The sequence below is a fragment of the Apteryx mantelli genome, chromosome 6, assembly GCF_036417845.1.
Source record: "Apteryx mantelli isolate bAptMan1 chromosome 6, bAptMan1.hap1, whole genome shotgun sequence".
In the NCBI taxonomy this organism is placed as follows: domain Eukaryota; kingdom Metazoa; phylum Chordata; class Aves; order Apterygiformes; family Apterygidae; genus Apteryx; species Apteryx mantelli.
In genome coordinates, this window is record NC_089983.1 from 19,912,716 (window position 1) to 19,938,989 (window position 26,274).

The following is a 26,274-nucleotide window of genomic DNA, read 5'->3' on the forward strand; positions in this document are numbered from 1 at the left end:
TCCTTAATATTAGATTAAAATTCACAGTAATGTTAGTCCCACTGTAAATCATCTAAGATGGAAGAACATACTTTCTCTCTTCTCCCTTACAAGCATAACGAATAAATAGTACAAGGAGCTGTGGGATGTAACTTTGTACGAGAGAAGCTGCAGAAGCCCTTTGCTGATAAGTAATGAAGTTAACCCTAACCAGTTGTCTGAAACAACAATAATACATTATGTATTTGTCACATTAATGTCTGATTAGAAAGAAATATAAGTTGTCTGTAATGCACTATTATTGGACAGTTCACTCCACATATGAAAGTTATGTGAAACAAATTCTAAATGTTCTTTCTGCAAAGCCAGATATAGTAGTGTGGCTTATCCCTGTGTTTGTCTGTTTTGACATCTGTATGATTGTAAACTTGAAGGACAAATGTATTAGTTATCCCACTTTTCTACAATAATGAGTTTTAAAGTAATTTTTGGCTTAGCTGGATTCGGTCAGTGCTCGCAGACTTACTGGTAGACTTATTTTTAATAGGGCTTTCTAGTGTGGCAGGTGTTTTCAAACAGCGATTGCCCTAGTCTAGAGTTTGTGGGTTTTGTCTCAGTCTGCTTTGCAATGGGCCTGGTATCTGTAGTTGAGTGTATTTGTTTATTTTTGTTAGGAGTTAGTTTCATTTACTGCGTGTACATATGCATGTAAGGCATTTCATTTCTGAAATCTTCCCTGTGACAAGTGCACCCGAGACGGTGTGGCCTCGCTCCAGCCGCTGCCCTCCCCTGGGGCAAGGTGCAGTGAGCGTGGTGCCCCATGGTGCAGGGGACGCTCCTGGTCCGATGCCAGAGCCTGGGCAGGGGAAGCCTGTCCCCGTTTCCATCTGGGCAGGGCAAGAACTGGCTGGCCTGGAGGCACCAGCTCACTCATGAGGGAAGGAGCCAGCCTGGCGAGCCAGCTCTTGCGAGTGGGAATTGGAAGCACCGGGGGTACCTCCTGCGTCACTGAATTTGCAGCCCCTCTGCAGAGGCTCCTTCCTCCCCCTGTCCCAGCCCTGAGCAGGAGACTGGTGCCAGCACAGCTGCTGTGCTGGTTTTGCTGGCAGAGGAGACTGCAGGGGTGCTGAACGGGGCATTGCGTGTTATTTAACCAGGTGGTAAAAGAAGGAAAGTAACTGAGTGACTTCTGTTGTGCTTCAGCAAGCACAAAGAGCAGGCCAGCCTTCCCCATTGCTGGTTATGCTGACTTTGTGCTCTCTTGTACACAAATTCTCCTTTTATAAGAACAAAACAGTAACTCAGCTGGAAGCGTACTGCCTGTGAGAACCTCTCCATTTCTCACCCTGATGAAGGGTGCGAGCACCAGCCTGGGGCAGCCTGCTGCCTGCAAAGGGGGGGCTGCTGGCACCACAACACCCTCCTGCCTGCTCTGTCTTGGGGCTGATGGCCTATAGGAAGGGCAGAACAGGGCACTCCGCTATGGGAAAACTGGCTGTGGTTTGTGAGGTGCTGGAAGGCTGGGTTTCTGTCATAACAAATATAAAGGTAGTGAAATCATGAATATACTAGAGCAGGCCATCTTGACTTTTGTGAGCTATTTTGCTAGCTTTTCTGTGCAATCACTTTTTCAATCAACATTCATCATTATAGTAAAACTTAATTACCAGCATGCTAAAAAGCTGCTTTTAAAATCTGTTTGTCCTCTTGATAGAACTGAGAAGTTTAGTACTGCAGAGTACTCAGCTGCCCTCCCCCTGCCCTGGTAGTTCTAAAATACAAAGTACATCATTGCTAAATTTACAGATGAAGTCACTGCTGTGTCACACTCCACACTCTAGATAATGCTAAAACATTCATCTCTGGCTTTTAATCTTTGAACTGCTTAAAGCAGAGGTGAATGATGGCCTACTTGTCAATATTTCAAAGGTCAACAATATTTACTATAAAACAGTTGCATTTCTGTTAAAATGCGGAAAGTAAGCCTTCCAGCAAAATAGCTCCAAGATCCTTAATGCTTAAGGAAGACTTTTGATATCTTCTATACATGTGTGAAAGTGACAGATTTTGCATTTAGTAGGATACTAAAAAAAGGGGAGTTACCGTCAGTCGCCTTCCATGGCAATATATGGGCTGCTAGAACAAAGACAGGCTCCTCCAATTTACTATTTACCTCTGTGCAGCAGAACTGGACTCCTAAGCAATGAGCAGCTTGTAAGAGGAGGATAACAGAAGGGCAAACAGTGTTCCAGGGGATGGGTCGGTAAAAGGGGAAAGAAAATCCAGAGGCCTTTTATCTACTTCTAGGATTATTTCTTAAAAACATGCCAATCACTCTTGTTAGGCAGTTTTACTCAAGGCAGTAGCAAAGTAGGGAGGGTGTGGTTTTCACTGGCAAATAATAGAATATTTAAGTGTGTCATTCCAGATTCAAACTTTGTTAATCTGAGTAATTTTTAGTAGAATACTGTTTCCTCAGAGCCTGTAGCTGAGCTTTCAGTGACCTACTTGACCTCAATCAGCTTGTCTTCATATTGCAACACCAAAGAGCAATTATTCACTTTTAGGCCAATTCCAATTTTGTTACTAACCTCACACCTTGGAGTACCTAGTTTAAGTGATGTGCATAAAATCACAGCTTCTATATGAGGTGCCCATTAATGCATCTGTCAGAAAATAAATGCTGTATCTCCTTCCACATAGTGCTGTTTACTTGATTATTGGAATTTAAATGTTTCATTATGGCCCTTAACATCTCTGAAGTACCCTATGCTTAACCTCTGCAAGCTGCAAATACCAGCAAATGTGAATTTCATGAAACGTTCAGTAGCTGAATTCTAGAATCAGATGTGTTAAATCATTTGTGTGTGTCAACAGCCAGAGAGCAAGTACTGAGGAGGAGGGTTGTTACTTACCTGTATACAGCACTATTCAGAAATACTGTGATCACCCCCTCCCCAGATCTTGAAGTAAGGGCTCTATAAAGCAAAGCTGTTAGCTGCTGTTGCTTTGGCCTTCTATAGCTGAACCTCAGCTGGGGAGACTTTCAGGGGCTTGCCTTTGACTTTGGTAACTGGTCATGAGTTAGATAATGAACTCAGTTCTGCTACTAGCCTTTTAAGCGCACTTGTGAGGGAAAAACTACAGCTTAAACTTTCTGAAATTGCATGGAATCCATAATAAAGGAAGGAACAGAACTAGATTTTCAAAACTTTGATCCCTCCCCCTGCAATTTGCTTTTCTTATGGAAATAAAAGTTGCTAAAGTTTATAGCCTAAAAATCCTTCAAGTTCTTTGAAGAAGAATGTTTAATCCATGAGGCTTCAGTTTAAAATATAAAAAACAAAAAAGTCTCTGATTAGAAACTGGATATCCAACTGTAGTCCATTTTTCTTATTTTTCGTAGCTCTTTTTCCTGAGATTTAGACAGTCTGCATGTTGTTTCCCCCCAAAAATCCATAGGTCTTAGGTCATCTTGTTCCATTTCAATAATATCTCTTTCCTCATCTGAATCATCTTCTGCTTCTTCACTTTCCATTTCTACTTCATCAGCAATTTCTTCAGCACTGTTAAGAGGAAGATGATGGGAAACAACCCAATTACTGAAAATACTAAGTAGTTTTGATCACATACTATGGTACAGAGGTAAATTGTCATGTAAGTTACTTCAAATAAATGTTAGGGTTCCTCCCTCCCCCAATCTCAGGCTACTTAAAAGCTAGTACACTTCTCTTGGCATCTCAAATTCAAACCATTTTCAAACAGGTGTCTTTTCTGTTTTAAATAAACTTGCCAAACAACGTATTTTCTCCAAATACAAAAGCACAGTGTCAGAACAGGCAGATCAGCACTATGTGAAAAGGTAGTCTCATGCTATAGGATTAGAAACAGACTATAGTGGCAGATGAGAATTTCAAGAAGGCCATTCTCTTCTTTCAGACCTGAAAATGTCACTTGGTCTTAAAAATCCCCATAATACCTGGAGTGTTCCTAGGAAAAAAAGAACACTTAGCTGCTTTAAAAAAAAAACACACACACACACACCCCTTAGTGGCTGCTAACTTCCATCTCCAACTGTTAAACTTGTATTGAAGTACAAAGCATACTTCAGAAGAACAATATACAACAGATACCATTTAAAATGTGGTAATTCCATGCTATACATACAAATGTCTGTTATAGAAATTTTTTTGGATCTCATTAGGAATGACCTGCATGATGAGTCTCCTAAAAATCCTTTATTTTAATAAGGACTGTATATCACTTAATGTAAACTGAAGATATAAAACACAAATACTGACAAGGATTTAACATTAATAAGAAAATGAATCTTCACAGTGGTATACGCTTGGCTCTCTTTAAAGAGTCCAATCCTACAGCCCTTTATATGTAATTTTAAATGCACAGCCTTACTAATTACTGCTGTTAAAGTACAAGCTCTACCTGTGCAAATATTTAAACAGTCAAGCCGCTAAATTCCTAAATTCTTCAGTACTGAGACTACATGCAAGCTTCTATATATTCCTTGTATTAGGCTTTTGCCAATGTTTTGCTGATGTGACAAAAAGGCTTTTACTTCTATAGTCCAGTAAGAAAACTAGCAGCACCAGCTAACACAATGTAATACAATCAAGTATACTTCTGTTGTAGCAGAAGAAAGTAATACACATGCAAAAACACTACTCCAACTAGTGTTTCTTTTTGGGTAACTCCTGTGAGTGTAAACCATCCTTTTATTAGTCTGCAGATTCATTAGGGCAGCTGATACCAATGACACATTTTCACCTTTGGCTGGGTAGAGATGTGAGAAATACTTCAAAGAATAGACCCTTTAAAAAAAAAGGGGGGGGGCATTTAATCAGCTTGAGTATAAGTGACAATGTATTAATCTTAATATAAGATTCAGATATAAACCCTGTGCCTGCATTAATTTTCTAGAAATGTATGTGATCTCAGAGGAGCAAACTATCTTACATCTTAAGTACCTATCAAACTGTTCCATAAAACTAGGATTAATGCACTGTAGAGCAAGTTTAGCTAACTTTGTAGCATAGAATAGTATGTTGTAGCTTCATTAGGAATGAACCTCAAGTCCTAAGAACTAAACTCTTAGGATTAAATGTAATGGATCTAGTCCTTGATATATCAAGAATCCTAAAGCAAGAAGTACATTAAAAAGTAGCAGGGAAATCATAATATCAAGTAAGTTTGATAATCTGATATTTATTCAAAAATACCACAAAAATATTCAATCCCTGCAATCAAGGCTAAAAGCAAATATATCAAGAACATTTGAGTACTAAAGACAACATTTTGCTTATGATCACATGTGGCCAAATGACAACAAAATTAAAGTAGGCACACAGACTGAACGGCCAGTCTGTATACATCTCCTAAAAGCTGAAATTTTTTTAAACCTTAAGAGGTCATTAACATGTTGCCAAACTAGTGTTCTAACCAACCTATGCTAATAGAAGAAAAGAGTGTTGGAAAACTGTTTTTACACTTTAAAACAAAGATGTACTTAATTTAAAATAATTTAAATAACTAAGGATAGTTCTTTGCTATTTTTCTTACCTTTTGCTCTCTTTGGAGGTCAGCAATGAATTAATAAATATAGGACACAGGAAGGAAGCAGATGGCAAAACATGTGCTGGAGTGTGCAGAAGCTGAAGAGATAAGACAGAAGCTTTATGAAAGCTTGTTTGTCACAGTTTTGTTTGTACACTTACTATAATTACCCCTACCTCTTTGACAGCAGGTGAATCTTGGTTGTGGTGATTATGAATTACTACTTTTCCAAGGTCTACATCCTCTTGTGATTGTTGATGTCTGTGCTTTCCCAATAGCAAGCTAAAGGGGGTCATAGGGAGACTTTCTTCTACTGCCAGCTTGAATAAAAAAACCAAAACACAGTCCATAATTGAAAAAGGAGAAAGTTTTAAATAGAACTTTAGTATCAAAAATCTACATGTCTCATTTTGAGTCACCAAATTCATCTAGAAGAATTTAAAATAGACTAAGGTGACAAGAGAACCAACACACTACATTGGAATTTAACTCAACTGAGCCATTTGACATGGCTCCTGTTAAAAAGGGTATCAGAATGAGTGCAAAGTCCTACACAAAGGTAACAAAAAAATCCATGATCTGAATCTGCATTTTTGTGCTCCTAGGGGAAAAAAAAAATCCAGATTTTAGTTGGCTAATGTACCGATTTCCAAATATGCTATACTACTTTTTATGGAGCTTCCTGGTGCACAAGCTAGAAAAGCTCAGTATGGTGTTCAGATTCTGTTTATGGCTAAAACATGTACCCCAGCATCATCTATTGAGTGATCCAGTTCTGTAACTGGATGCAAAACAACTTTCATCGCAGCATTTTCCTAGATCAATTTAATTTATATCACTATCCCTCAATCTGTGTACTGAATTACTTTTTTTTCCATAACTGAAAGACAACTTAATTACTTAAAACACATTCATATTTGATTTTTATATTGCAAAGATATTAGCTACTATTCTGATCTATTTTATCCAACAACCAAATCAATCAAGTGCTACAACTTCATTCTGTTCAGTAGTGCAGAACACTCTAAGAGACTGAATTTCCCAGACTACTTCTGTACAGAAGTACATACTAAAATATAATTCTGAAATTCATTCTGACTGATAAATTAAAATTGACTGACAACTATTCTTCCTCACCAGAAAGCTCAGTTCAGGTCACACTCAGGGTTCCCAAAGTTAAAGAAATTAAAATAATAAAACATTTTATCCAAATACAGAGTATTTTTGCTTCATACATGTAGCATAAGTCATTTTTGAAAAGTAGCACTTTTTGCTCAGGGGATGAGAACAGGAGGGAATAGCTTATGACTACTTCACCTTTTAAAGGTTTCTGCAAAACGCAATTCTGCTGAAAAGTAAGCAAGTATACACTACTGCCCCTTCACATAAATGCTTGACTCCATGTCAGGATCTGGTGAGCATTTTCATGGCAAAAGGGAGCTTAATCTGACAAGCTGAACATTAACCAAATCTTGATTCTATACACTTCTATCAGAACCAGTATAAAAAGTACCTGTTTGCTTGATGGTGTAAGCCTTTCCTCTGGAGACTTTGTGCTAAAGGTCATTAGCTCCTAAAATACAGAATGATGTAGCAAAGACAGTACATAAAACTGCTTTCCAGATTTCAGTATATTGCCTACAGAAACTCTGATGGACCTGAATTTTAGACTTTGAGTGGAAGGAAGGAGAAAAATAATAGAGGAAACTTGAACATGCTGTGAAACACTTGCATAATTAGCAATAATACAGTTTCTACATGGTTGTCTGACTAAGTTAAACACGCAATTTTCTTTAAAAAGTCCCCAAACTATCTAGTTTCTTGTCTGAGGCAACAAAAGCTGTTTAAAAAACAGTAAGAAAATCAATTTAGAACTTAAGCTGTTTTGGCAGTTGAAAGCTTTAATAAAGATCAGTGTGGCTTATGCCACTTTGAAATCACAAAGGGAAACTATACACTGAACAGCAGAACTCTGAATTTCTATCAATCTACATCTAGGAAAACATTTTTTTGCAGGAACCACTGTTGCTGACAGTCGCTATTTCTTACTTGTGTGTTAGTCAAAAAATATAGCTGGGATCTTCTTAGCCAAAGGTATTTTTCTGAGACAATTGTTTCAGGGATGTCTCTTGGAACGAAGGCAGCAAACTGGATCTTTTCCTTACAAAGGTTTCTCTGGATACAGATTGGCCGTGGCTTATTTGGTTTAAACACGAACACTGCAAAAACAAATGTCTTGTCTTTAAAGCATGAACTTTTTACCTTGCTGGATAGTTGTCACAGCCCTATGTATCATAGCCGATAAGGCTGGATAGGATTGCCTTTAAGCACTAGCTTACAGTAACTATAATTGGATAACCATTACTGAATAATGCAAGTATATTTCATGGTATTCCAAGCCAGTGAATATACTTGGAAATTAACTTTTCTGTATAATGGTAGCTCTAGGAAAAGTAACTAATTTATATCAAAACATCAAAAAATAGATACATAGTTCATCCAAAGTTTTGCAGTTATAGGAGAGGGTCAACAGCACATAAGGCACTCGCCCACAGAACATGACTAACTCTGTGCTATATGTGGTCTTGGAGACTAACTTTTGGAAGAAGAGATGGGGAGCCAACATGCTCTACTTGAGTGCTGCTGTCTGATGCAGTACAGCTCTTCAGATGGGCAAAATACAGGCTCTTGTTTGTCTTATGGCCTTTAGGGAGCTGAATTCTAAAAAAAACACCACCTTTTCTAGAAATTATGCTTTCGCAATTATAAGTTCCACCAACTTTTACTTGTCAAAGAAGCCTTTGTACTTACAGCTGGAATCTTTGGAGAGCCATGAGACAGCAGCAATGTGTTCTGAAAGGGGATCAGGTTGCAGCACTAAGACATTGAGCTGGGCACTCCATTCCACTGGAAAGCAAACACAGCAACAGCCAGACATGAAATGAAGGCATTCAGTTCTATCCAGGTGCTTTGCTAAATAAATGTCAAATGGGAAAACATGGAGCTTCACCTTTATTTGGAAGAGGCACACAACTTCATTTATTCCCAGAAGAATCAGAACATACAAATATTATCAGCTTCCTCTACAAATGCAGGAAATACTAGATATTGTATTACCAATCATCTATTCAGAATTTACTATGCATGTGCACACTGAGCACATGAAAACTGGGCAGAATACTGTTGCAACCAACATGAAAAAATTATACTTTCACAGGGTGTTTTGTAGTGGGTCCACTGGGAATCAAACTAGAATTATTTTAGGTACTACAGTAAATGTGAGTATTAAATATTATCACTGTCTAGCAGAGACTTAAATTGATCTTACATGCACAACTGAGCAGATTCCAGCAACACAGAAAGCCATGATCAGTAGCACCAATAAGGTATTTGGAACATGTTAGTCTCCCAAAGCAGATATTCCTACAGAAGTAAAACATCAAAACAAATGAACAACCTTCAGGTTTTATCTTTGTTTATCTATATAGTAATGATTTGCAAATCACAAACATTCAGGTAAGATTTAATTCTGCTATTAGGTCAGGAAAAGTTTGTACTTTGCATTCACCTGGGGTGGAAGGGAACCTCTCACCCCTCTCCCCCACTGAGGGTTTTATATAAAATTTCAACTCTTCTAGACTTGTAACAATTATAGGTAATTTGAAATTGTTCCTATGACATTCTGATTTCAAGCAGTGATTGTAAGCTCTTAAATGAATAACAAACCTATAATTACTATTGAGCATTAAATACATAGGGACTGAGGAAAAAAAATTGTATTTAAATGGATTATTCTAAGCAACAGAAAGAGGAATAGTAAAATAGTATTTTTATTCTTATAGGAAGCTCAGACTGAAGAAAAGCAAGTGTGACTTGTTTTCACTCACTTTAATTTCTCATTTTCTTGCTTGAGAAAAATAAAGCAGCCTTTTGATTTCTAATGCTACAGGAGAATGTTTTCAAAAAGCTAATAAGGGTCAGCATTTCTACATTAAAACGTAGCCCTTTGAAGTTACATAATAGCAATTTAATGTAGACCTAGAAATGTTTATATGCTTTTAATACAGCATTCAGTGAAGGATTCTAGGTAAGTAACTGACTTGGGAAAAGCTTGCTACTGCACCAAAACTGTTAAGAGAAGTCTTCTCCATAGATACAATAAAGCTGTAGCTAACCTGCCTCCCTCAATTGTCCTGCATGTCAATTTTAGAATTTTCTCAATTTGTAGTCTTAGACCAATATAAGCAAAATGGACCTGATTACACATAGGAAAAGCTTACACATATATGCACAAAAATAAGGAAACAAATCTCTGTACCTTTGTTTTATTTAAAGACTCTGAAATAACACAAGGAAGGCATACCTAAGTTTGCATATCAGTTCAAGATGGCCACACGATGTTTTGCTTTTGGTTTTAGATGTTTTCTGCAAACTCTAATATAAAGTAAGCACCTCTAACATTACTGCAGTACCAACTTTTAGAAGCAAGTTTTTGAGAAGCAGTAAGGAAAAAAAACAAAACTTAATGCTGAAAGAGAATGCTACCATAGGTTCGTAGCATCTTCTTCTTTCAGGAGTTACTTAGAAACAAAGATTGGCACAGAGATTGACTAGATGAACAAGTGAGATCACCTATTTAAGATTATTCTAAGAAAAATAATTTCCATGGTTTAGAAACTGCTTTATATCTGTCTAGGAAGCTCAATATTTAGTCTGTCCTATTCTTTGAGTCTTTTTTTATTCCTACCATTAACCTAGGCCATTCCTCTCATGCTATCCTTACACAGCAAAACAGCATCTAGATATTCAGGATGTCTTTTATGAGAGCACACAATAAAACATACGGGGATAGTCTGCCAGACAAATATATATTTTCTGGCATAGGTGAGCAAGGATCAAGATATTTTCTGTAATGTAAAATATGTATATAATGTCAACATGGCTTTATGGCTTAGTGATATTATTTCTATTTCAATGCATGCATACAAGAGTAAAGCAGGAGCTGCTTCTGTTTGTTTTCAGTCCTTTCATTTGTCTGTAGATTAATGGGGAAGAAAGTAAAGGCTATTAACATATCACTGTGTGCCCAAAGATGTATATATGAGTACTGGAGGTACAGCACTCACGAGCAAGTAAGAAAATGAAACTGCCAAGTCTGATTTACTTACTTTTAAGAGCAAATTATCAACCACCTAAAAGCCACTATAATTAAGTCTTTTCTGCATATGAACTTAACTGTTAAATGCAGTATTTTTGTATGAACATGCACAAGATCTTAGTGTGCTATAAATTGAGTACTTTTAGTTCTGAGAGTTCAAGTAAAAAAAAAGCCAGAGGAAAAATATACCTTATTTTTCCAGGTGGATGGCAAAAGGTACACTTAAGATCCCATGTAACTGAGTCCCATACAGTGATAGTTTCTTCAAAGCTAACAGCAAGCAAAGATCCATCTTCTGAGAAACAGCAGTTAGTAGCTTGGTAGTTGTGGTAGCTGCCTACAAAGTCACAGCTCCAACTCACACTTTGCTGTGCTGCATTGAATAAACAAACTAGTTAAGTTGGTTCAAGTCTAAATATGAAGAAAGCAAGAATTCAAGTCTTCCAGCTGCAAAATAGGCTCAAAAGAGAAGCTTATGTATCTGAGAAGTACAGAGAATCTGTCCTATCTTACTACAAGAAATATGCAGTAAGCTTTCCATTTATCCTTAGTTTTGCACTTGAACAGTGACTCCTGAAATTGACATGGTACAATATTCATGTTTAATTTGCAAACTATGGCAACTGTGCTGTCCAAAAGCAGGTGTTAGACTAAAAACAAACAAAACCAACCAAACTGCCCCCCCCCATGCCCCCAAACCCTTCTGAAGTAGATTTAACATTTACTGTTCTGAAATGTAATGATCTTCTGAAACTGTAGCAAGAACATGAGTATTCCAAAAAACTCACTTTGCACTTGATTCCAACAGAACTTGTTTCCTGTATGTAAAATTTGAGGATCACATAGTGATCTGTCACAGCATGCTTTTGTGTCTTGATCAACCTGCCAGTATGTTAAACGGGAATAACTTTCCCATTATTGGTAATTACCAAGAAATAATGAGGAGCAAAGGGATGTTCTTACCATATAACATACATTTTCCAGTATAAATAAGTTTGTACACCATGCTTTTGAAAAATGGAAATCAGAGGAGGAAAGAAAAAATTAGATCACCCTGTGCTACATTACCCTTTATAACAGCTATGGGATGATGATTAGAAGAACTAACTGTATGAAAGCCAGAAGAGAAACATTGTTTCTTTAAAATGGCACCACCTAGAGGCACAATGAGAGATTTGATGTAAATAAAAACATGCCAGAGTATCATCTTCCTGCATCCTACTCCCTTAAGCAGTTCTGAATAAGACGACTATACCTACAGGAACAACAAAAAAGCATTTTCTCAGCATGGAAGAAGTCATGATCACAAACAATCCTTTAAACAATGAGTACAGGCTGCTACTCTTTTCTGTAAGAGGCTCAGGAAGGTTTTTGCTGTTTAAAAACCCTCTGTATCTATCCATAAGTAATGCAAAACTATGATAGAACTTCATCATGAGGGATGCTCAGAAGAATGCACTATTCTGTGCAACATCAGAAATATATAAATGGGACTAGAAGGCCTAGTTGTGAAAGAATGAAATTAAGAGTTGGAATTTCTATAGCATGTTAAAAGGTGGCAAGTAAGAGCAAACTATATTTTGACCACACTTACCCTCAGGATCAGTGTCTTCTACTATCACCCAGGCCTTAAACAGACAATCTTTGCCAGCTGTTACCAACATTGGAGAGTCATCTTCAAATTCATCCCTGTCACGGAAGCACATGGCTGTTATGTGGTCCTCATGTGGCATGTTTATTCTGGTATTCAGCTTAAAGCTACAGGGAAAGAAAACAAAAGTTTGCCATTTTATTTCTTTGGAACTTGAGAAAGATTTCAGTTTAGGATGATTCTGGAAGGGGCAGAAGGAATCAAAGAAATTTCTGTCTAGTTAGATAAATGGCATCTCATTTACAGATCAGTTTTATGATGTCACTTTCATACATCAAGAGAGATTGTAGCCCAGCACTGAGAAAAGACTACTGCTAAAGAAGCATCACTCAGAAATATTCAGCATGAACTCTGGACAACCTTTTCAGTATTTAGATAACTGATCACATAGCTATTGCACTGACCAATTTTTTTTTGCTTTTTCTTCTTTAAGAATATAACAACTCTTAGTCAAAGCCTGTTTGAGTTAACAAGAAATCAGGAAAAACAGTGGCTAGACACAACAGAGGCATATGTTAGCAAAAGAAGAAACAATAAAGTTGTAATTTTCTGTGCCCCAGAAAGACTAATCGATTAGCAATGGGTTAGAGAGCTGGGAAAACTGAACATGCTATAAAACCACTCTGTCAAGCCTGTGATTTTTAATATCAAATAAAAGATATGAATTCAAACTATGATGTTCAAATACTCTGCCTGCTTAGTATAAGGAAATGAATACAGATTGGAAACAATTGCTGTGAATTTAATTTAAAATTTGTGGGTTTTGTTTCAGACCTGAAAAAATAGTGCATATTGTAAATTCCTCTGAGGGTCTTCCCTCAACTTTATTAGTTGATTTGGAAAAAAACTATCTTTGCAAGACAAAGCTTATGCAGATACTTGCACAATATTTAAGAAATAGATTTTGAAATCTAGAGGCCAGCTCTAAAGTTATATCATTACCTTTGTGTTTCTTCATCAAAGACCCACAGCTTCAACTGTAATTCAAGGTCAGTTTCTTCTCTCTCTTCTACTGTTGCTAACCACTTGCCTTGTGCACTAAATGCAACTTTTACTAAGTCAAGCTGGTTTAGACCTGCCTGATGGATGTATTCTTGTTGCACAATATCCAACTGCAAAATAACAAGACCAAAAATAAATTTCAAAATTCAAGTATAGATGTAGAGATGTATATCATTCATAAAATATTGGAGAAAGGATATCCTGAAGGCACTGAGGAGAACTGATTGGGCTGGAACATAAAGAAACACAGGGAAAGCTGAATTATGGCCTGTAAATCCCACAGTAAGGTAAGCATGGAAAAAAATAAGGAAAAGAGGGATTTTACCTAGAGATACTTTGACATTTGACTTGTAAAAGAAACAGGACACTGTTTTTAAGGATTTATTCAACTGTCAACATTTAGCTGTGCTTCTAGCAACAGAAGTCTGACAAAGCTGGAAACACCTCAGCTTGGATTCGTCTAATGTATAGATGCTGGCATTTTTCCCCTGTTTGCCATATAATTCTTCAAAGAAATTCTGCTGCATAAGTTATTTGTCTGAAAAAGTTAGAATTTTGGCACCAGCCTATCCAACTTACACTGTAGAGCTGTTTGTCACTTTGGAGACAATAGAACTGCAAGTGGCCAGGCTCTCCATTCAGGACCAAAGCTTTGGTTCTAGGATCAACCACCAGACCAGTCTTGACATCCCTACCTGGAAACAAAATGAGATGACAAATGGCCTAAGATGGAAAGTGACACATTCTGCCCATTAAGTGGGAAGAGAAATTTTATTGCATTTACCTTTAATTAGTCCTTGAATACTTTTGGAAAATCTTAGATTGCTGTTTATTATTGTAATTCCTGAAGGGGAAAAAACAGATAGTCTTACAAGACCAGATAAAGGCTTCCACAATGCAACTGCATCCCATGGGGGAAGAAAGGGATCTTAACCACCTCTCCTTAATACTATAAATACAAATCAAATATACACACTAAATATAAAAAACAAGAAAAGCCAACTGCATATTTCCACCCTTACATAATCTGTAAGACCCCACCCCTAAACTGAGATAAAAAGCTAAATTACAGCAGTCCTCAGGGCTAATTCACAGAACTGATGAAAGAGCAAAAAATTGCTTCAAGCATCTGTTCTTTCAGGTCAACATTGAATTTGTACATAATATCTAGTTAATTCAACTGAAATTAACAAAATGGAGCTTATACAGATTCATACTCTATTTTGCATTAGGTGTTACTTAAATATGTTTGGGCTTACTGTTGTCTGTGTGTGAGGTGCAATATGAAGTGCCATCAGATGAAACAGAGATGTATTCAATAGCAGATCCCAAGCGAGGAAGGAAATCCTTCTTACAATCTGATCCATTGTGCCACTGAACTAGAACAGATTCAATTCCTCCACTCAGCAGGCTGGTTCCTTTTCAGGCAATAAACGTGCAGTTAGAATTATTATAAAAATATTATCAGCATATGTGTTACAATGAAAGACAGACATGTAACTTATTTTTAAAAAGTTTTCCTGAACTACATCATAAACAAAACTATTATTCCGCATATCTAGCCTGGGCTATATCTCTATGTTTCTCATTTTCCCATCTTAAATTGCTGGAGAAATTAGATTAAATAACAAAAGCTTGTGCCTACAGTAAAATTTAAACATTGCTTTGGGAGTAATAAATCCCATTAATTCTGAGTCAGTTGATCATTTGTGTTAGAACGTAGTTGAATTATTCTCCTTCTACCAAAAATAAGTATTTTACAGTAAGAAATATCATAAGGAATAAGTTCACACAAAAGTTAACTGGATTTTTGCCACTGGGTTTCAGCTGAGGCAGGACTGGCTTGTTTTATTTGGATTCAAATAGACTCTGGCAAGAACTCCTAAGTGCCGGTGGAGGGGGGAGAGCAGGTTTAGATTTTACATTCTGCCACAGAAGATAGATGTTTGATGTTATGCCTGCCAGTCAAAATAGTATCAAAAAAGCCACGACTGTTTCCATCTTAATTTCAAATCCTTCTGGAACATGTTTAAATTCTAGAAATAAGTGGATGAACTCAAACTTCTATTGATTGTTTTGTTTTTCCAGCTCTTTGGCTCTGAAAGACTTTTGCACTCACCCTCTACAGAAAAAGCTAGATCCATGACTATATCATGATGCCAGTGCAGCGTGGAGAATGTATACTCTTTATTGTGGCAGAAATTCCTCCTATGGGGGAGAGAATGTAGTTTAGAACAGCACTTAAAGGCACAGGGTCATTGACAACAGAGCAAAGGGGAATACCAAATTGAATCAAGTATATCACCCTCTCCTGTAACTTCTAGACTACAATTTCTTATATGCTCAAGTGATGCAAAAGGGAGCAAAGGCAACATGTTAGAAGCCTTCTGGAGGAATGGTATGTCTTCCTCATGCACGCTGTACATCTTAGCTCTAAGTTGCACTGTACATCTGCAGAGCAGCTCGGCAAGCTGATTCTCAACTGTGCAATTCTGCTAGCATGCTCTCACTAGGACTCTACTTACCTGGAAAAGAGATACTTTAACTGCTCCTGTGCTACTTTTTCCAAGTACAGTTTAGATTTGTGGAGCATGGCTTAACAGGAATGTTTTCCCATTTGGCATTAAACTGAAGTTGTACCCTGAAGTCAGCTTCAGTACTGCAAACCCACAGGGCTTGCCAGTCTTTGCTTGTAATGGTTTCTGACAGTGGCAATGGTAAGGACTAACCAGACTGCTTTGTTCACATTTCACTTAATTCTTATGGTCCTGTCTGTTTATAGGGTACACAACTAAACCAAAATGAGCATACCAGAGACGAATCTTTCCATCGCCGTGGCCAGTTGCAATACAGTCCTCCTTAGGATGGCATGCTACACAAGTGAAGCGATTGTTTCCACCCTTTGTGTTTGTTGCACTTAAAGAAAACCTTCAAAATTGAGGGAGGTAACTTTAATTAGCTGAATGAAGATCTTTTTAAAAAGCTTCAAAGATAACAGCTGTTGCACAAATGCACATAAAAATACTTCTGACTAGCAGAACCAAATAAAGCTCCAAGTTCATATTTCTAAGTTCTTAAGTTACATATGCCCTCCAAAAATAGGTGTCAGACTTCCTTTCCTCTCTTATTTTGTTATATCTTTGCCTTCAGTCAAGCTGCAGGATCTTTGTCTCTCCCTCTGTCTCCCCCCTCCTCCCCATTTTTCCCTGTCCTGATTTGGTCCTGACCAAAAAGGATAAGCTACCGATACCACTGCAATGCATACTGTCTCACTTTCTGCCTATTTAAAGGAAGCTTCTTATATACTGACTGCAGAAAGCTGCCTGCATTCTGTGTGATCTTAAAAGAGAACTTGCTAACAAATGAGGGAGCAAATTAAAGGTAAAGCTAGTTTTAATTATTCCTCATTATTTGGTAGGATCTCAGACAGAAGAATGGAACCATCCCCTTCAGCATAAAATCAAAACACTGCTGACTAATACAAAATAACGCATGCATGCATCATCAGTTAGTAGAAACACTTATGATGTATCATATTGAAGCAATAATTGATGTGTTCATCCTTACCTGTTCATCTGTTTCCGTTTAAAAAAATAGACTTGGAGATTAACCTCTTTTACTGATGCCACATATTCCCCCTGTTATAGCAAAATAACAGCTTAAGACATACAGATTGTGTTATTATGAAAAAGGCACAGGTAGAAATCAAGCAAGCTTTACTACAAAGTATTTAACAGATCTAAGATATAAATTGATGTTAAATAAACAGTTTCCTTTCAAATCTTCATTTTTAAAGCATAGGTCTTTTAGCATACAGATTCATTTAACTTCATTTTTGTCAGTCAGTAGTGTAAGAATTTTGGGCAGAAACCAACAGAGAAACACACACTCCAAAAGGAAGTACTAAGACTTACTTTCAGCCTTAACCCTACTATCATCCATTCCTGTATTTTAAATGCATTTTTTCACTGGAAAAAGGAGAGGTATGCAACTAAAGACTAAAAATTTCTTTCCTTCCTTCTCGTTTGCTATTCTAAATAGGACAGAATCAATTGCTGTAAACAAAGAAACACTGTCATATGAAATTTGAGCAAAACAAAGTTAAAAAGGTACTTTTAAAGTCTGATTTACCTAACAGCACACAAGACTTATTTAAGACCTTCAATATCAAAAGGTATTTTAAGACTTGCATAGAAGCTATGATTATCTTTCGAAGGGAAATAGGCATATTTTACTAGATAGATTGATTTTCTGGCACTTCCTACTTTTCCATACTGTTTACTAGATGCTATGAGGTTTTCTTCGGTGCTTCAATAAATATAGTCCTATTGGATTGTTCTACCAAATATCATGGCTGTTTCCAAGTGCTACTGTAGTTAAGTCTGTTAAGGTAGCCTTTCTAAAATCAGTAATTTAGAAGCTGGTTAAAAGCCAGGATTCATACTAGACTTATGGTAGAAAGGTTCATATAATTTTAATGTTTTGTTTTACTTAACAAGTCTGAATATTGCTGTGTTTGAATAAAAGAATAAACAGTATCTAGTTCATTTGACGAAAAAAACCCAACAACTAAAAACATGAATATACTTCTCTTCCAAATGCAGTATGCTTGGGTGACTCATCCACACCATCCAAAATCACAGACAATTCCTTGGCTTCCATTTCTTGGCCCGCTGTTTTTGTCAGCTTAACTGACACCAGTTGGAATGAATCTGACCAAAGAAAAACCCGTTACCAAAAGGCTTTTAAAATCAAGTTTACATATGCCTCTTACAAATGAGATTTTCACCCATTCTAATGTAAACAAAATGTATGTTTGTATCTTTCAGTATTCTTGATACATATTGAAAAACTTCATAACACCTTTCAGAAAAACAATTGTTTTAGATGCTTTGAATATTCAAGGTTGAGGGCTAGATAGCGGTTTTCCAGTGCAAATGTAAAGCAGAAACCAAGCAAAATAATGTAATATTTGCTCTTGCTCTGAAGTGACACTAGTGGAAATATAGCAGGAGTAGGTCTAGTTATATTTATGTTCCTCTCAGACAAAATTCTAGGAAAAAAATCTAGGCATGTAGTTAAATTGGACAAGTCTGTCTATGCTAATATCTCTTAAGATGGCAGAGTAGTCTCAAATACTGCAATACACCCTACATTATAGTAAGCACTGCTTAAAGATTTGTTGCATCTACAACATCAGATAAATACAGTGGGTGCTTCAAAAGTGAAGTTAAGTACTCTTCTAGTCCTTCTCATTTAGGATGAAAACAGTCTCAAGAAACAAAATGCAGGCATACAAACATTTGTCATAAGATTTAAGGGGTATTTTCAAGATAATATATTAAAGAATTTTCTTGCAGCATACTGTTCACTGAAATGACAGTAGCTTAAATGTACAAACATTTAAATTATAAAGATAATTGTACTGTACCTCTTTCACCACTCTTTGGAATTACAGCAAACACTAAGTCCTCACAGTTAGCAAGTGCGTACAGTGCTAGAAGTTTGTATCCTACAATGAAAGTCTGATGGAAAAAAAGAAAAGCAAACCCAACAATTATTACATTCAAACATATGGTTTTCAACAGAATCAGTAATGCTATATTTTTACAGTTAGGGAAGCATTTACATTCATTTTTTATTATAAACATAAATCATGCTGTATTAATTATAATTCTCAACTCTAGGACAAAGAAAAGGAGCCGTATTCTATCAAGGACTAATACAAATGATGTTTAACAGTATAAACAAAACATGAGACATCAGATTTAGTGAAAAATCTAAAGGTACTTTACTCTTAAAGCAAAAGAGTTGACTATAGCTAAGTGCCTCTCTAGCAGAGAACAGGAACAACAGGATACAGTTAGCAGCTCAGATTTTCAAGCCATCATGTCAGCTTCTATTGGCATTACTCAAAACTGCAGCATATTCCCCAAGAGCTACATTGGACTCTGTACTGTAGCAAGAAGCTAAAAGTTGAAATGGCAGTACATATCTCCCGTCTCTTCTCCCAAAAGATTTTTCATTACCACAAATTTCTGTAGTGATGCACACACCAATTGTTGCAGGCTTTTATTGTTCCATAAAAACAGAGTTTTCAGGCTGTGTTAATGGTAGAACAACAGCTCTCAGACTGATCTGTGGCCACTTGCACTAACAGCTGCAGAAATCCTTATTTTGATATCACTGAGTCAAGAATAATTTTGAAATGTACACAACAGGAGTAACTTACTTTAATGAGAATCCCATCTGTGAAGTCCCATAGCTTAATGGTGCCATCAAGAGAAGAAGAATAAAGCTGAGAAAGAAAAAAAACCCCAGAAATTAAAACAAACCAATACATCAAGGACAAATTTTACATAAAATCAGAACTTAAATTTGAAGAATTGATCAATGGATCTGATAGTCTGAATGGCTGAAACTTCAAAAATACAGGACGCAGAAGGGCTCCAAACTGCCTAACAAGGTGTAAAGAAAACACAGTGCTATTATTCTAGCTTGAAATAAACATTTTCAAAAAATATGAAAGAAACCATAGGTACTTCTGTTTAACCACTTGAAACTAATGGAGTATGCACAGATATCTAGTATGTGAATGTTTATTTACATTTGTTTCAGATTTTGCTTACGTGATGTGCATCATCTGCGCATCAGATGCAGTCTGCCTCTACAAGTAATTTTTGTTTATATATAAACAAGAACAGAAAACATGAGAACCAAAACAGGAGCAGCAATGAACAGGAAAGGAAGACTGGCAGTAGCCAAAGAGCGACTGGGAAATAGCAGGGGCTTAGTCAAATCTACACCTGTTTTTGACATCACTCCAGCATGTCTCCACCCCTTAGCTGTTTTTATGCTTCTCCATGTTTTCTTCTTACCTCACATCTACAGTTCTCAAAGAAAAGCCCCAGCACATGGTGAAACTGGGCCTCATATATCTTAGTACAGAACTGGCAATTGGAGGGAAATGCCAACTTCTCTACATACTGCTGATTTCTTCAAATTCCTTTTTTGCTGATTCCCTTAAGGAATCAGTAAAAATTTGGAGCTTTTACAGCTAGAAAGTCATCCTTTTCAACAAGTGCAGTTCATGTGATGTTGCATGCATTTGTTGTAGTAGATGCACAAGAAGTTTACTTTTCCAAACAAATTTAGGAGAAGTCCCAGCTTAGCAATTTTTTCAGGAAATAATTGCTTCCATCTTGTTTTCAAACTCTGAATAACCCCCAACCCCCCGTGACAGCCCGTGCTGGGGCGCAGAGGCTAAGCTGCGCGGGCAGGGAAAACCCAGCACCACTGAGCGTCAGGATCCTTTGACAACCTGCAAGTGGTTCTGGGGATTGAGCTGGATCCCTGTCACCAGGTCGGCGTGACCCTGCAGCATGCAGACGGTCTCCTCGGTGCCTACGCTGTACATCTTCACGAAGTCGCCAGAGGTGCACAGCAGGTACCTGGACGGGGAGGAAAATCGTTACGGCGCCGAGCTAAACCCCCCCCCCCGCCGCGCCACCCCGGCCTGGCCCGGCCCGGCCGCGCGGGCAGCCCCGGCCGCCCCCTCCCCGGCGGCGCTCCCGTGCCCCGCCTGGCGCCCGCGGGCCCGCTCGCCTGGCGTCGGCGGAGAAGACGGCCCTGGCGCCGTGGAGCTTGCTGCCGCCGCAGCGCACCACGCGGAGCGCCGCCGGCGCCACCATCTTCTCTCGGCAGAACCTCCGACCTTTCACCCCGGCCCGGCGAACACCGCCGCTCTTGGCCTGCCTTGCCCGGCGACTCGATGGTTAGGCGGTCTCGTGGCGGCCCCGTTAACGGCCTCACTGGTAAGTTAACGCGTGCTACAGGGCACTTCCGCCTTCAGTCAGCATGGCGGCCCGGCACCTCCCCGCCCCTTGCGGTTGGTTGCTTCGCGGTGACGGAGCGTGGGGGCGGGCTGCCCGTGCGGCGCCTCGGGTGTTGCGCTGAGCGTTAACGGCCGCGGCGGGCGCCGCCCTCGGAGGTGGTGAGTGCGGGGAGCCTGAGGGGCGCCGCTGGGGCTGGGGCCGCTCGTGAGGGAGCCCGGGAAGCCGCCTCTCGAGAGCCCTGCCCGGGCCGTGCCCGCGGTGACAGGCCCTTCCGCGTCGCCCGGCCTGTCCTGATAGACAGGCAGCGCCGAGCCCCCTGCCCCCGGGGCTGCGCCCTCACCGCGGGAGGGTGGTCTGCGCCGGGCTGTTGCTGGGGGACAACTGCCTCCTCCGGGGGTCCGTCCCCGGATCTTGCTGGAGAGCTGAGCCTGGGCCCTGTGTACTTCTTTCAAAAGTTTTTTTTTTTTTTTTCAAGCCAGGGGGACTTGATGGTAAGGGGGCTCTGAGCAATGCCTGTGCAGAAACGGTGCTCTCCCTATAGGCCTGAGGGTTCCAAGGATGCTACTGAATTTTAAGACCTCGGAGGGCAAAGATGACTTCTAAACTGAGTCTTTATAAATAAGGCTCTGTGCCTCGTTGGTCTTAAAATCATGATTTGACTGTCTCCTGCTCCTTACAGGCTCTGTCAGGGGCCTGTAACTTTTGAGACTGGCACTTGAAAAATGTTTGAGAAAATAAAGCAATAGTTTTAGGTTCTAGTGTCTGTACTTTGGAGCTAGAAAAAAAATATTAGTGGGTGAAGAATTGAAATCACAGAACAATTTTGGCTCTAGTGGATGACTCGGAAGAACTTAAATGCATCAGTTCCTCTGCAGGGTTGGTTTGGATGCAGCAAAACTTTTAGGACTAGATGCTTCTTGTACCCAGGACTGAAGAGCTCTAAGAGAGCCTATGGACTTGGTGGCAACAGCATCCGAATACTTGGAACCAACCTTGACTGCTTGCTGTTCTTGTTAATTTAGGATATAATACAGCTGCATACAACTGCAACTTATGAGTCAGAATGGGATATGGTTGTATTACCCTCTTTTTGCATTATCCGAGCAACTTTTGTATGTGTTTTTGTTTATGAAAGTGTCAATGCTTAACTCGGTATCTGTTACAAAAGTTAGCACTTGATATTAAATAAAATAAATGTTTTCAATTCCATATCTGTTGTGTTTTGAATTCTGTACAGACTTTCAGTTAGGGGTTCTAAGTAAAAGCAGATCCTTTAATGAATAATGGAGGAACCTGTCCACATTGTCCTTATCTACTCCAGCCTGAACTGTAATCTGCTGTGAAGCCACAATCTGTCATCTCTTAACTAGTGAATGCTATATTATGAAACTCTAGTTGGCTTTATGGCCCTAGAGTGACTTTCTTCTAGTGTAGTTTCTTTGCTCATCACACATTTTTGTTGAGCTCTTGTATTTTTTATCTTGTTTGTTTTCCAAGAGTCTTGTAAAATATGAAATCTAGGGTAAAAATAAAGATGTTCTTGCAGATATTATAGGTTATTCTTATGTGTTAGCATATTCTGTATCTGCATGCCTTCTTTAAAAAAAAATCAACAAAAAACCCCCAAACTCTCTGAATGCAGGAATCAAGGGAAAGACCTTGTTCAGAATTTTAATTGGGAGGATGTCTGATTTTAATTTAGGAGAATATCTAAAATGATATGCTTCCAAAACAAGTAAGCTGTAAAAACAGATTTGTCGGACTGGTCTTCAACTAGAGCCAGAATGTGCCTCTTTAGAACTAAAAATATAAATGGAAAATGTGAGGCTTTTCACATATTACAAGAGCATTTAAACTTTCTGTGTATAGATGTACATAGTGTGGTTTGTAAACCAGTCCTTTGAGAACATTGAGTAGATGTTCTCTTATAGTTTATCTTTTTCCATTGTATGTAGGTGTGGTTAATAATTCAAGGTCATGTTCACTAGCTTTCTCACTGTTGCTGTTACTTAAAGGCATACCCTTGCTAACTGGGTTTATTATCTGAAGGCCATTTAAGATAAATAACATACAGGTGGTCTCTCAAATACACTGCTGCAGTGTAAATTTGGTAAGGAGAGTAAAAACTGCCCTGACTGTGTAACATTGTGAGTGATGCAGTCCTTTGGTTATGAATACCTAGGTTTATGGCCATACTTTCAAATGACTGGCGCTCTCTTCAATATTTCTTTTTCTGCTGCAACATTCTGGGATTCTTCCACAAACTATTGTGTCCCTTTAATGTTAAGTAAAATAATGACTAGGGACTAGGTGGTGGAATATGGAAACATCTGGGGTTCTTTGAGATGTAGAAACTAAAATATATTTATTTATTTATTTATTTTTGCTGTGTGTGGCACAAATGATGTCATGCAGTGGCCGGGATATGTTTATTCTGTCTCACTTATACTTCGTAATGCCAGTTTTGCTTAACGGAAAATGGATGTGTTATTTTTGGATGGCAGGACAGGGCCTTGTTAAAATTTGTTGTGAGTGTGAATTCTGAATGGAATATTCGAGCTGACATTTCAACAACTGGATTGTGGATAAATAAAGATGAAACATGCATGTTTAAATACATCTTAAAGAATACTGTGGGGAAAAAGGGTCAAGAGGGATGCATATATTGGGGGTGGACATCTGAACTTGGAATATATGAACTGGTTAAAAGGGGGAGGGTCAACTGAGGTGTAAGGTGTTCAGCTACAGCTGAAGAACAGCAGAGTTTCTTCTTCAGAAAAATGATATACAAGTATACTTTTTTATTGGGACTGGTTGGGAATGATCTGTGAGCTAAAGAGGTAAGTTCCCTGGAGCAGTAAGAGGTGCAGGGGGAAGAACTGGCTTTTCCAAACATTGGCTGCAGGGAGGGGGAGGATTTGTGGTCAGATATATGCTCGGTATTTGAGTCCAGAATGGATGTGAATTCTAAGTATGTCCTTTGTACTGCTGTAGACTTGCTATTTCATCTAGATCTTACTGCAGTACTGGTATAGCAGAGGTTCTGCTTCTAATGTGAATGTGATTTGAACTTCCTTTGACATTACCTCTGCTGGCGATGGCTGAAAGGGATTCTGTTTTTCTCTTCTCCCATGTAAGCTGTCTTCTGAGTGTACTATCAAACCCAGTCATCCCACAAAAACTTTTTCACATCCTTCTCTGGTTCTTATTATTTTAGTTTCTACATTGCAGGAACAGAAAGAGCACTTGAGCAGAAATCTATGAATATGGAAGAAATGATACTTCTGAATTTCATCAGCATAGTCTTGCTAGCCCTTGCAACAGCTAAAGATACACTGTACTTTCTGGTTGCTTTAAGACTCCCAAACACATTTTCTGGTCTGCAGGATGTAGTTGTTGAACAGATGCCGCAAAGGATTACACAGGCTGCCTAGTGACTGCAAAGGAAATTCCTGTGATTAAGATTTTGTAATCTTGTGGTTTTAATAATGTAGAGGGAAAACAAATACCTCTCTTGTCTGAGTAGGCTGAAAGGCTGAGTAGAAGAAACAGGCTTTGTTAAACCCGCTGATTATTCCCTGACTTTGATGAATTGTGCATTTGCTGAGATATCCTTATGTCTAAAGGAGAATCCAGGTCAGAAGCAATCTGAGTGTTTGAAATGAGCTGTGATTTATTGTGTCTGGGTCCTTGAATTCTGCTTTAGAGTAGTGGTTATGATTCTTGCACAGCTATGCATTTGGGGTGCTGTTTACTCTATTGAAATGATCTCTGGCATGCTTTTAATTGACTCTTGTCCCAGTTAAAATAACCATAACAGATGCAGACAACTACCCAGTGCATTCTGGAGGACTAGTAGTGATTATCCCACTGTAATCCAAGTTGTGTCCTTTTCTGTGATTGCTGACTTAGTTCTAATTTGGAGGTTAAATGAGGGCAGAGCAGCACACATTGGAGTACTGTGGATATAGGGAATGTGGGTATGGGAGCATAACACATCTAGAAACTTGACTCCTAATCTCGACTGCTCTAACAGCTAAACAGTATGCACTTTCTGGGGCCGCGACTAGAATTTAGAAGTTCTGCCTGATTACAGTTGTTGGCCTTAACAACTGTGTTATTCTGGTAAATATTTTCAATAGTGAAGACAAAGATATGGTCTGACTTTCTTCCTGTGTGGGACAGTATGACATGGCTGAGTTCTGAGCCACAGCTACTGAGTTCTATCATGGAAAAAAGCAAGGGCTCCAGGAAAAGGCAGAGCCCCTGCCTAGATGTTCATTATGCTTAAAGGGGCAGTGTGCAGGAAATTTATGTTACTGGGATAAGGAAAAAGAAAGCTATGAAGTGGCTTATTACTTGAATCATTTATCTTGTCATGTGTTCAGATCTTGGTCTACTTTCTGCTGGCAGATTCTTTTTTTTTTTATGACTGTCTCATCATCAAAATTTCTGATGCACGCATGTCTGAAGAGAACTGATGCTTCCCTGTCCGTAGAGTGGTGAATGAAGATACATTTTATTTCACTGATTGTTGCTGAGCCACAACATTTCATTTTAGGAAGGCAAACACCTGGACACTGAAAAAAATTTCTGGAGCAAATGGTAAGATAGAAAGATAAAAAGATAGATATGATGGAGGAAAGAGAAGGGGGCAGCAATAAAATAGGAGACTTAAAGGTATGTCTCCATACAGTGCTCAGTAGGTGTGAATTTTTAAACTAAGAAACTGTTTCTGCACCTGGGAGTGCTGCTGTCCCACTTGTCTCCATTTGGTGTCTGTCGTGGGTACTCAGAAGGACTTTCCTTGATGACTTTCCAGTTGAAAGTCAGCTTCCTTAAGCAAAGAATCCTGGAGTAGCACATCCGATCAGAGAGTTCAGCTCCTCAAATTGAGTGGGAAAGAGGTGGCATGGCATGTGCGTGGATGATAGGTACCATGTGATTTAGAGCTTATAGTCATGAAGCCAGAACAGCTGGGTTAATTTCTTGTGTTTGGGAAGGAACATGATTAGAGCAGAAAAATGTCCAGACTGTTAGAATGTGTTTTTGGCTTTTGAAAGGAAATGTAGTCTAGG

At 38.6% G+C, this 26,274-nt stretch overlaps 1 protein-coding gene and 1 long non-coding RNA gene across 2 annotated transcripts in view; one reads left to right on the top strand and one right to left on the bottom strand.

Annotated features, from left to right (window-relative positions):
* Positions 1–2,191: 2,191 nt before the first annotated feature.
* Positions 2,192–21,176, bottom strand: WDR75 (WD repeat domain 75). Its single transcript, XM_013960751.2, has 21 exons — positions 20,967–21,176; positions 20,683–20,812; positions 19,594–19,659; positions 18,793–18,886; positions 17,949–18,073; positions 16,929–16,999; positions 16,173–16,289; positions 15,481–15,569; positions 14,621–14,779; positions 14,146–14,205; positions 13,941–14,056; positions 13,302–13,471; positions 12,303–12,466; positions 10,898–11,081; positions 8,879–8,973; positions 8,362–8,457; positions 7,600–7,769; positions 7,064–7,123; positions 5,727–5,870; positions 5,557–5,648; positions 2,192–3,545 (listed from the first exon to the last, which is right to left on the bottom strand). Exons 1-21 carry the CDS (start codon positions 21,050–21,052, stop codon positions 3,338–3,340), a joined length of 2,496 nt encoding a protein of 831 aa, XP_013816205.1. The 5' UTR covers positions 21,053–21,176; the 3' UTR covers positions 2,192–3,337.
* A 50-nt stretch (positions 21,177–21,226) lies between these two features.
* Positions 21,227–26,274, top strand: part of LOC106499312 (uncharacterized) — a 46,644-nt gene continuing 41,596 nt past the window's right edge. Inside the window, exon 1 of the long non-coding RNA XR_001295151.2 lies at positions 21,227–21,354. This is a non-coding gene — a long non-coding RNA (uncharacterized lncRNA). The remainder of the gene's footprint in view (positions 21,355–26,274) is intronic.